The 12795-nt window shown below is 41.3% G+C and overlaps 1 protein-coding gene across 1 annotated transcript; it reads right to left on the reverse strand.

Moving 5' to 3' along the window:
• Positions 1-1061: 1061 nt before the first annotated feature.
• On the reverse strand, positions 1062-5962 carry LOC143298216 (uncharacterized). The gene is made up of 2 exons (XM_076611009.1): positions 5935-5962; positions 1062-2202 (listed from the first exon to the last, which is right to left on the reverse strand). The coding sequence occupies exon 2, from the start codon at positions 2126-2128 to the stop codon at positions 1349-1351; it is 780 nt and encodes a 259-aa protein (XP_076467124.1). The 5' UTR covers positions 2129-2202; positions 5935-5962; the 3' UTR covers positions 1062-1348.
• Positions 5963-12795: the final 6833 nt, after the last annotated feature.

Consider the following 12795-nt stretch of genomic DNA (forward strand, 5'->3'; position numbering starts at 1 on the left):
ACAGAGAGACCGATAGATGCATCCATCCACAATCATAGCGTCATGACTCAAACGACCAGACACATAAAACATGAACGTTCAGATCTATCACAGTCTGTATCCAACAACACAGTCACCAACACCATGCCACATGACCAGAGCTGATCAGACACAGACCATGAGGAATGTCACACTGTGATGAACTGTGCAGAGTGGGTGTCACCAGTTACCTCCACTGACCCTCTCCACTCCTCACACACACACTCTCACCATCACCACTGGCTATATAGATGTTGGCTATGTCAGTACACACCTGGAGAGGCCGATTCATGTGAGTGTGCTGAAAGGTCTGGGTAACCTAGCCAGAGCAGACACACACCTAGTGCACCTTGTCTGTCCTGCAGTCTGACACCAGTACCTGGTGGTCACCTATGTCAAACAGGTATTCAGGTAACCCAAGTCCTGTCAGCCTGGCGCTGTCGGCCACCATTCTGACCACATGGCCCTCCCTGTTCAGCATGTCACTGAAGCAGGATCAGTGTATGATTCCTCACAACTCCCTAAGAGATGCCCGTCACTGTGCCTGACTATACCATGATAGGGTTTAATGGTCTGGACACATGACTGCACGGTCACAGTGCTGGCTGTAATGAAAATCAGGAAGATGGCTTGTGACCCTGTCAAAGCAACCAGACCGTCAGACAGCACAGCCAGGGCCCATGGAGGTTCTGGAACAGTGAGACAGGTGGACACAGTGTGAGGGGTGTGGGGGGGGGGGCGCCACACCCATCATCTCCACCTTCCTGTTGAAGTAGTCCACCATGACCAACGTGTCTTCAGGCGGACAGACAACGGCAGTGATCCTGGGGGTGTGTGTGTCGTCTGCTGTTTTGGGGGACACCTTAAATACATTGCTCGACTCACTTCCTGACGTGCCATGCGACTGGGTGTCATCAAGGTTATGAATACTGTCCAAGTACGAAGTTGACAGAACAGAAAATGAGGCGTCTCTCTTCAGGTCCGCGACCGCTCGAAAAGAAGGTGTAGCCTGCGCCTTGCTCACAGAGTTCGCCTTCTGTCAATGTTGTACCTGGCTAGTTCACTCGCAATGAGTGCTGTGCGTCTCTGTGGTCTGTCAAGAGTCGCCTCTGTCCAGAAGCGTACGCACGTTTCACGTGGCAATGGTCAATGGGGTGCTCCTTTTCTTCTTTCTTTCCTTTGTGTGTCGACCGCTTGAGTAGGGTCCCTGTCAGCCACGGTATGCTGACTAGGGTGATGTGGAGCAGGCAATGTTTAGGGCACCTTTTCTAGTCCCTTCCTCATGCCATGGAGGTGAGCAGTGCTGTCCTGAAGAGGGCTGCTCAGTCACTCAGGGGGCTGCCAATCTCCACCGCTGCTCCAGTCGGTGAAAAACGACCCTATGGCCTGAGCTGTCTGTGTGCAGGTCCACGGCTACGACTGCCAGTGTACCCACACCTATGTGGGAGGGCGCCACACCCATCATCTTCACCTTCCTGTTGAAGTAGTCCACCATGACCAACGTGTCTTCAGGCGGACAGACAACAGCAGTGATCCTGGGTGTGCGTGTGTCGTCTGCTGTTTTGGGGAACACCTCAAACACATTGCTCGACTCACTTCCTGACATGCCATGTGACTGGGTGTCATCAAGGTTATGAATACTGTCCAAGGACGAAGTTGACTGAACAGAAGGTGAGGTTGGGCTGGGACTGGTACAGGCAGCAGAGGGAGTGATAAGCAGAGCCTGGGGTAGAAGATGCAGATCATGACCTTTGGTGGCTCTCATCCGACAATTGGAAGCCGAAGAGACATCACAGTAGTATTCATGGTAATCGACACAAACATAAGCAGCATGGCTGTTGGGACAATTCAGGCAGTGTATGTCCATGTCGTTCTCCAGCTGCTGGTAGATCATGTGCTCCATGACAGGGACTGTCCCAACCTGCTGCACAAGCTGACTGTCAGTCAGGACCTGGTCCCTGGGCAGGTCCAGGCAATGTCTACATCGCTTACAGCCAGCTCCTGGGTCCAGTTGTTGCAGTGCATCATGAAGACATCTTTGGCATGAGATGTGTCCACATGGTAGAACTACCGGGCCCAGACATGGTAACCTGCAGTGGGGACAGTCCATGGGTGATGTTACTGAACCCTTGGACTGTGGGATAGTGGGTTGACCTCCTGTTGCTATGGCAACGCTTGAGGTGTCTGATGGAGAGAGAGAAAGAAGGGGGGTGGGGGGAGGGGAGGTGCATTGTTAATTCATCTTGTATGTTTCCAGCTCACCAATATTACTTGAGAAGAAGAGGAGGAGGAGGAGGAGGAGGAAAAGGAGGAGGATGAAGAACAGCTACAACATCCTGGGTACGACAGAAACAGCAGCAAACATAAAACTCATGTTCATGAGCAAGGGCAGCATACACAAAAGCCAGACAGGTTTATGTTTAACTGTCCATAATAAAGAATTTTGTTTTCACGTGTTATAACCAGTTGTCTTAGTCTTCCTTGTCTAGTCAGTATTCTGTCAATGTTTTGAATCCTTTGTTCATTCTAATTGGTCTTTTCCTATTTGTTACTCATGATTTATCTAAATCTTCTCAATCTTTCATCTTTTCGCTTTTTTTTTTTTTTAACCAGACATGTGACCTGTGTCACAAAGCTTAGAGCCCCCCTGTCCTTAGCACGTACCAGTTCACCTTCCGGGATCTGTGCCAGCAAACTACAGACACACCGCCACGCCAGTTTTAAAGAAGCCAATTTATCCTAAAGAGGATTGAAGCGATCTTTATTTTCTTTGCACTGAAATAAAATATTATGTGGGGAGATAAAGGCTTCACACTCACAGATTTTTGAATCAAGAATTGCTTTCCAGACTCCAGAACAGAGTCTGTGTATAATGTGGGCCAAGTGTGTGGGAACAGGGGAAGAACATCACAGCTCTGGACGGAGCAGCCAGATCATGACAACTCAGCCTGCCCACCATCAATGAGAACTCCTCACCCCAGGCCCCCCATGCTGCCTGAACTGTTCTTTAGGGTCAGTCAGAGCCAAGGTCATGTCCACATTAACAGCCCTATCTCCAGCGGTGCCCTGTTTCACACCCCTGTCAGCCCTCTCATTAACTATAATGTTGCAATGAGCCAGGACCCACTGCAGCCGCACGCAGCATCCTCTGACCAAAAGCTGCCAGCACCCCAGCCACCACATCCTCTCTGCTCAACCTGGACTGTCTTACTAGTGGGTAATGCCAAAACTGAGTCAGACAGGATGGCTATGGCGAATGGGGGTCAAGGAGCCTGCAAATGAATTCTAGAGCCATCTGAATGGCCACCAGCTCTTCTGAGATGTTCACTGTGGGAAGATCCAATCCACCCCACTGTGGGATGCAGAAGGCGGCACCCACTCCATCATCCCCCAGTGAACCATCCGTGTAAATACATAGGTAATTCACTGAGGTTTTTATATTTATATCTTCATAAGCTAAGGTGTAAATATACAGTTGGTTATCACTTTTCAATGCCAGCCATGTCCAGGTCCACCCACAGCCTATCTGTCAGCCAAGGAGGGTATGGAGGAAGGGGCAGTGTGGCCACCCTCTGTTCCTCCAACCTGGCCAACGTGATAAGATCCCGGACATGGCCATAGAAGGTTGTATTGGCTCCACTGGCCTGAGGCAGAGCGAAGTCTTCATCAGCTCTGGTGCCTCATGCAAGAAACCTTACTACCTTAGTTAGCTACTACACAAAAGTTGGTAACTTTGTGTAGTTGGCTACTTCAACGATCCGAAGTAGTGAATGCATGAAGAGTTACTTAAGGTTACTTTATAGTTGGTAACTACGCAGCACGCAATTTTTAACTTCAGGAACATACAAAACTGTCAGCCAGCAGACATGCGCATAGATAGTTTTTTTGTCATTTCCTGCTTGCAGACGAAGAAACTGACTACGAATCATTAAAAAAAAAAAAAAAATCAATGTGTCAAAATGTTGTACATTTGAAGTGCCACATACAGAATACAGGATAACACAATCAGCTATGACTGCCAATGTCTGAGGAAGAAAACACTTGCCGTGAATGCTGCTGACCGACAAAACTGGTAAGTCATCAAGTTAATTTTCAAAATTAATGATGAGTTGTGTTTACAACATGTGTCAAATTTCCAAAATACACCTAATTAATGTGTGCTTGTTTCACAACAGCAGAGGAGGTAGTATAGGAGCTTCTCATAGTGATCTGAATGACACTTAGTATGGAGTACAGATCAAAATGTCATGGAAAACACCAATCAGACTGCCATACCATACAGGGAAAATAATACAAATTTTGTTTTTTTCAGCCGTTAGGACAAAGCCATGAAGATCAACACTGAGTCCTGGGAGGACCTTGCAGATGGCCGCAACAGCTGGAGAAGCACTCTCAAGAATCAGCTACGGAATGGTGAGGACAAACTGTCAGCTGCTGCAGCAAAAAAGTGAGCTCGCAGAAAAGGGACAGCAGCCAACAGACCAGCATAAGCTTACACATGTGACTGCTGCAACAGAGACTGTCTATCTCACATCGGTCTATACAGTCACAGGCAACGCTGCTTGGTCCAAGCAGACAGCCCAATTAGACATTAGGTCGGATATACTCAAATCCATGGTCAGCCATGACCGAAGGAGACCTACTGGGACAAAGCCATATTTATGCATATTTGTGGCTATTCTGTCAACTGCATTCTGAAATTGTCTCATATCTTTGGTAAATACTGTATTGTTTTTAAATGTATCTTTAAATTTTCTAAAAGATGCTTACATCCGTAGGGCGATATTGTCTGCACAGAGAGTGACTGTTGTGCTGTTGGTGGATGCTCTTTCAATTTCATACATCATCAGACCAAAGAAGGGTGCTAACTGCTATGACTGCACCCTGTGGCACTCCCATCTCCATACTTTTGATGTGGGTGGGGGGCACCCTCCATCTGGAATCAAATGTTCTATTACTTAAGAATGATTCAATTAAGTTATAAATGTTCCCTGAGTCCGATTTTCTGGAGCTTCTCCAGGCCAGACAGACATCTGTCAGCAGATGCCAGATGGTGCTGTAAGCTTGTAGCACGTCAAAGAAGCAGCTAAGCAAACATCACTTTTTTCCAAGGGCCTTTTTTTTTATGGGTAATGTCCGATTTTAGCATATTAAATTATTGCAACTATTGGTTCTATTTCCATAGTTTGTGGGGAAGAAAACGGAAAAAGCAAGATGGTGGTACGTAATTTAGTGACTGAATCCGCGTCAAAATTGTGAGTAAAATAACGTACAAAATAAGAGTCGAAATCCACTGAAAATAGGTTACATCTACTTATGGTAATATCGTTTCATGCATGCAAAAAAATTGCCGGTAAAATAGATGCAATAATTTTGGATGCTAAAATAGGACATTACCCTAACAGTTAGGTGTAAAGCTAGTTTCACTACATGGTCAGCGGGACCAAATAGCCGGTGGACTATCGAGCTGACCCCGGCGCTGGCTGTGGCCCTCACTGGGGTGATCCAAACTATTACAGTCCTTTGCACTTTTGTTCAGTGTTTTAACGCATTTCGTTTATTTAAGAGACATGATTTTGTTTATAATAAAAATGAGTCTATTTTGTTTCTGACTATGATATTAATAATGGGTTGAACTGTTCCATGTATGCACTGTACAGTCCAGAGCGACACATTAGATGGAATATATATGTCATGGTTTGTCCGAACGCAGTGACGCCTCCTTGAGCTACTGAAACTGAAACTATATGTCAAACCTTGAATCTGTACCGAACCACTATCATTGAAGTCCTACAAAAGTCAGTAGGATAGAATTTGAATTTTTGACAAAACAGTAAAACTGTAGCTGTTGGGTTAGCGGAAACAGTGGTGAAAAGTGTGGCATTCGTCAGTCAAAATAGGAACGTGGAGCCTCACATAATTTCTCTCTCTGGCTTGAGGCAAACATGGCGTCTGTTGAAGTTGTGGGTCACTTCCCTTGAAGTACGAAACAGAGGTTGCCTTGACTGTATTGTCGTAACTTAGCAACAAAAAAAGATGGCTAAACAACAACAACAACAACGCTAATGTACCTGAAGACATCTACACAGATCCAAACTGATGACATGGTGGCATCATTACATGCCTTTGTTGTGTGGTTCCTTGCCTTTGGGAATTACAGTGTTGGTCAACCGATTGTGTGGCCATATCAGAAGTTGTAACCTCAATGTGTAAATCCCCCCCCCATCCCCCGCACCCCCACATCTAATTGCACAGCATTTCATATTAGCAGATGTGGAAGAGAACCCGTGTTTCAATAACTAGTCGATACTCACACTGAATGGAACTGTAGAGTAAAGGCGGTAAAAGAGGAGAACAATATATATATATATATAATCTTCCAAATACAGGACAGAAAAGAGTGAGGAATATATAAAATGTTTATCAATAGCCGTCTGAAATAAACTGAGTTCACAGTTAAATATTATTGCAACATACCATGCACTTTATCTTCTGTTTCAATCTGGGCCTTCTGAAGCACAGGAGAATGCATGTATACAGTATATTGTGGGGGTGGGGAGTATGAAATTTAAATGTGATTAAGCTGACAACAGCTGTTGCGACACTACTGCTGTTGTATCTCAAGACGAAATAGGGTGGGGGTGGGGGGATATGTGTGTGTGCACACAAACACACACACACAAAATCACACAGTCACATGTTCACAGGCATGGGCATTCACACACACCCATAAATACACATGCACGCATACATGCAGTGACATACACCACACATAATGATACACAGATTGACACGCATTTTACCATTGCTCACATACATACACAGACATGTGTTCAGATATACATACACACACGCGTGCACACACACACCATCTGCACACCTATAAGGGTGTACACACACACACACAGGTGCACATGCGCATACACACACACACTCACAGGCTTGCATTGAAAGCAATTCATGCGTACACACACACATATACACAAACATGCACTCACTCACACACATGCGTGTGCATGACCGTGCACAACACACATTCCTTCAGGTATTTTCTTTCCTCAATAGCTCCAGCTTTGCAAGAAGTGTTGCTTATGGACAGTTGAGAGTAACACTTGTATATTCTTCTTTACAGTAAGATACAGAATTATATTATGGTTTGTTTTCATAACAAAAATAATGTGATTTGCCTTTGCTTTGAATAAAACTGCTATTGACTTTTGTTTTACTCCAATTCATTATACTTCTTTTTCTCTATTATTAAATCTTTTGCAATGCTGGATACTGCAGGCATCAAAATAAAGGCCCATCCTTTGAGAATATTCAGTATGGGTGCCAGATCTTTTATTCAAAATCATGTTTTAGTGTTCAGAGGTAAAAATCCCTCCTTTATTGTCTGCTTTTTGATTTTCCCAGAATTCTACATTAAACTCCCCCAAATGACAGTCTTTAGAAAATATAATGGTAGGATAATTTATCTTCAGGCTTGATGCTCTGTTTTGTTGAGCCTGCGTAGTGTTTTCAGGCTTCGGTCTGGGCAGAACATTTTTTTCAGGCTTTAGTCAGGCATCGGTCTGAGCAGAAAATATTTTTCAGGCTTCTGTCTTAGGCAGAAAACAAATTTCAGGCTTGAGTAGGTCTCTCTGCTTGCACCCCTGGTCAGTATGTGTGGGTAAGTGTGTATGTGTGTGCACCGATGTGTGCGTGTGTATGTGCAGGTAGAGCGCGAGTGTCTGTTCATGTGTGTGGTCTTTAAAATAAGTTATTAAACCTGATGTGTACTTCTTTTCCTATCAAAGTAAATTTTTCCACATAATTCTGCCCAGAACCACCCTTTTGTTGCCATGGGTTATTTTACATGCACTAGGTGGATGTTGCACACAGGACTTGTTTATAATCTCATCCGAATGAATGACTAACCTCTCAAAGTCGAGTAGATAGGGGTATAATACTAATGAGTGTGGATTCAAACTTCTGCACTCAGTTCTCTTGCTTCCAAGGTGGACACGTTACCACAAGGCCACCACTCCACATTTGAAGGGAACATTGCTATGTACATGTAGTAATAGAAAAGTGTGAATCTGAACATAGAGCTTTGTATGGTGTTGTATTCCTCCTTTTCATGCCTGTTTGTGTGCTGATCTGTCTCTTGTCTTTCTCTGTTTCTTTGTCTTTTTCTGTGTCCCTGTCTTTGTTGTTTTTTTTTTCTCAGGTGCATATGTGCCTATGTGTCTCTGTGCGTGTGTGCACGTGCGTTGGACAACTCACGTTCCAAGCATCTGCAAGCAGCCCCGAACACATGAAGGGGAGAGATTGATAATAATTATCATAATAATAATAATCAAATGCAGGCTGATATAGTGCAGTACTCCCATCGCAGATGGGCCTCATCACGCTTTACAGTAAAATATACAAATCTAAGACTTACTGGCCTTATGCCCGTTTAGAACCCCCCACTCATTTTCTTCTACCACTAAGATAGAGAAGAGAAGGGAAGAAATTCTGGGCTTGTACCCATATACAATCTCCACCCAATGTTCAGTTCTCTTAAGTGAAGGGGCTTGGGCAGGGAGGGTGTGATTCTGGCCTTATGCCCGTTAAGAATCCCCCTACCGCCAAATTTCCTTCTATTACAAAGATCAGAGAAGAGAAGTGAAGAAATTCTGGCCTTATGACCACATACACTCTCCTCCCAATGTTAAATTCACATAAGGCGGGAGGGAGGGGATTCTGGCCCTGTGCCCGTTTTAACCCTTTTATCAGAAAAGAGTAGAGAAATAACTCTGGCCTTATACCTGTATACACTCTCCTGTCAATGTTAAGGTCACATAAAGAGGGGCTTGCCCCTCCCCCATTTTCTCTCTGAATTTGCACAGATCTCATGAATGGACCCTAGGGCTTTTCTGCAGCAGTCACACCCAAGTGACAGACACTTTTTTTTTTATGAAATGGAAAAGTGCATTTGCGCTTTTCCAAGTAGCTCTCACATCCCTGGAAATGGCAGAGATTATGGGGCAGAACACACGTCAGACACAACACAAAAAATATAACATTGTAATAATGCCCAACTGTCAAGTCCAGGGTAAGACAAAAATATTCAAGGATTTACAGAAAATAATAATGTGATTGGACTAGAAAGAAAACAGGAAGAGACAACAGAAAAGAAAATGAAAAAGCCAGAAATAAACAGAGCAACTGAATATAAAAAAGAAAGAAATCCATAGCATAAAAGCTCCAGGACATATGTATACACACACACACACACACATTCAGTAACACACACACGTTTCTTTATTTTCCATTTGCAAAAGAATTGGAGACAATCTGCCCACATGGCTTTGTTGTTGTTTTGTGTGTGTGGTTGTTTTTTTGTGTGCAAAGTTTCAAATCAATTTTTATGTGGTTTGAGCTAATTGGTGTATGCATTAACATCTTTTAAAACATGTTGTTTTGACAATGGTTTAAATAAAAAAAAAAAAAAAAAAAAGAAACTCTGTTTAATATGCTAAAGTACTTTTTTTTTTTCAAAAGACAAAAACTGAGATGATAATACACAGAAAGAAAATTTGTGATGGCACCCTTAAATGCAGTAATGCATATATTCACCTCTAAATTTTTATTACCAATCTTTCTCTGCATAAAGCATGAATACACAGATATAATAAACAGACACAAATGTATAAGATTGTCCTCTTAGTATTAGCAAAGGCAATACATTGTATAAAAATGTTTCCTTGATACTTGGGAATGCACATCACATAAGGAACAACAATCAGAAGAAAATGTGAATCAGTAAGCACTATACTTCAAGCAACATGCAGTTATAGTCCATTCTGATCTTTGTGCACAAAAGTTTGTTTTGGTCATCATGTCTGTTTGGTCTGATGTTTTGATCAGTAACAAAATCATGAATACACAAATGTAACACACACACAAACATACACACACACACATCTATAAGACTGTACTCTTAGCATATGCAAAGGCAATGCATTGTATAAGAATGGTTTCTTGATATTTGGGAATGCACATCACATAAGGAACAATAATCAGAAGAAAACATGAATAAGTAAGCACTATACTTCAAGCAACATGCAGTTATAATCCATTCTGATTTTACACACAGAAGTTTTGTTATCATGTCTGTACAGTCAGATGTTTTGATCAATAACAAAACACACACACACACACACTCCCCGATCTCTCTCTCAAAAATAAATGTTTACTTATCACAATTATTTTATTGTACTGCCACATGCAAAGAAAAGAGTAATGGACTGATAACATGTACAAATAAATATACAAATATTTTGAACGCATCTGATACCATCTCAGATTTTTGTAATGACAAAAAGTTTGATGAAACTGCAAAAAGAGGAAATAACTTGAGTATTAGCTGTAGAAAACAATACGTGGCATTTTCAGAGTGAAACTTTATATTTTAAAAGAAAACAAATAAACAATATAAAACACAGACAAATCTATATCACCAGGTATTTTGCATTGCACTTTGCAGTTTACTCTTTCTGTCTGTTTAGTAAATCTATATCACCAGATATTTTATATTATATTGCACTTTGCAGTTTTCTCTTTCTGTCTATTTGGTAATTTTTTATGATAATTTTTATTATCAGAAATTCAAACTGTGTGTGTGTGTGTGTGTGTGTGTGTGTGTGTGTGTGTGTGCATGTGTGTGTGTGTGTGTGTGTGTGTGTGTGTGTGTGTGTGTGTGTGTGTGTGTGTGTGTGCATGTACATTTTCTCACCCCACCCCTGCCAACCCCTACCTTGCTTTTTTTCCCCTTTTGATAAATATTCTTTTCTCTACATCAAAAGAGTAGAAAGACATTAAATAAATAAAGATAGAAGAACAAAACAAAAATAAAAATATAAAGTATCCACTTTTTTTTCTGACTAGTAAATGTACAGCTGGAAGTATGGAGCACTCATACAAAAAACACTACTAACATCCATTCACTCAGTACAAAACAAAAATAAAAATATAAAGTATCCACTTTTTTTTCTGACTAGTAAATGTACAGCTGGAAGTATGGAGCACTCATACAAAAAACACTACTAACATCCATTCACTCAGTTGAAACTTCACTTGGTTATTCATAAATACAAGAATAGTGCTTTTTCTTTGTTCTTCACACATGCTCAACAAATGCATGCCAACACACACACACACACACATGCATGCACACACACACATCCACTGCAAACTCTCTCACTTTGATTAACATTATGCCTTGCACTGTGAATAATGTCAGTGTCAGAGATGACCGACTGGATTAGCAACTGCGACAACTTTTAGTTTTATTGAGACAGCCCAATAAGGATTCTGCATGAAAAATTAAAGTGTACAGGAAACAGATCTATACCAGTGATAAACAAATGAAATACACTTTGTCATTATGAGTTGTTTTTTTCTTTTACAAGATATAACCTCCTTTTGTCATCAAAGGCCTGTATAGCATAGATGATCATTTTCCAGATTCTATGAGAGGGTTGAAGGTTTGAATCTTGAGGACCAAATAAATAATGTCCCAGGATGGTATCATGTTATTTCTGTCAGACCTATCATCACAGGTGTGTAGATGGAACCTGATTCAACATCTCTTTTCCATCTGTTCTTAGATGGTCCTCTCCGTCAGGTGTGGAACTGAACCCAAATTGAACTGTTGTTATTAATTCAGCCTAGTGACTTTTGTCCTGACAACAATGCATGTCATAGTCATTATAAGGTTGCAAAGTATTGTCTTCATGAAAGCAGAGACCAAACTAAACAACAAACCAACAACCATAAAACAAAATGCATTCAATTTCCACTTTGGTGACATGGCAAGCTATGATGGCTCCCCCCCCCCCCCCACCCCCCCTTTAAAAAACAAACAAAAAACCCCACTGCATGGTATTTTTATGTAGTTGCAATTTTTAACAATGAATATCTGAGGAAGTTTCTATGTTTCTCTGTGCTTTTCATTTAACTGTATGCCAGCGGACAGAGCAAAGCAGTATTGGTCAGAAGATTATTTGAAAGTGATTGAATTTGTATATTGCTAAATAATGTTGTCCAGAGATTAAACCATTCAACAAACAATCAAATTGTGAATAACTTGCATTTTCTTCTTCTTCTTTTTTTAAATTTTTAATTTTTTTTTTTTAAGTATTTCTCATGACAGTGCATGTTCATGTTCAAATACTTGTGGCACAAGGATGCAGATTATAATATATAATTCATAAATCAAATTAGATTTGTTAGTCAAGATGAGAATAGATTCCATTGTACACAGTCAGAAATACAAAACAGCACCATACCTTAAAACACAAATAAATAAAAATATAAATCACCGTAAAAAGAGATAGAAGACAAATAATGTATAGATTTAAATGTCACGGTATACCATATACATATGGCATTTATTGCACAGGTTGTTTTGATTATGACACTAACTGGTAACTGATATAATTCTGAAACAACTTGTCCCAGGTATCGTGAGAAAACAACAAAAATATATTAACACTGTTTAGCTGAACATATTCATCTTGCACAACCCAACTGATTGTCACTCGCCTTTAACTGTTAGCAGTTTAAATGAAGGAACATTTAGAAAAAAAATATGCGTAAATATCCTCCCTGATTGTTGTAGCTTTACTTCTGTATTTCCAAAAAGTGAAATAAACATGACAGAGTTCATAGTCATGCAATCACACAATCATTTCTTTCTTTCCACCTGTCATCATGAAAAAGGTAAGTCTAAATGTAAACAAGAGAGGC

This window comes from Babylonia areolata, chromosome 23, assembly GCF_041734735.1.
Source record: "Babylonia areolata isolate BAREFJ2019XMU chromosome 23, ASM4173473v1, whole genome shotgun sequence".
Classification (NCBI taxonomy): Eukaryota; Metazoa; Mollusca; class Gastropoda; order Neogastropoda; family Buccinidae; genus Babylonia; species Babylonia areolata.

Bases quoted from the DNA above. Each gene is read 5' to 3' on its own strand.
- LOC143298216 (XM_076611009.1), bottom strand. From the start codon at position 2,128: ATGGACTGTCCCCACTGCAGGTTACCATGTCTGGGCCCGGTAGTTCTA.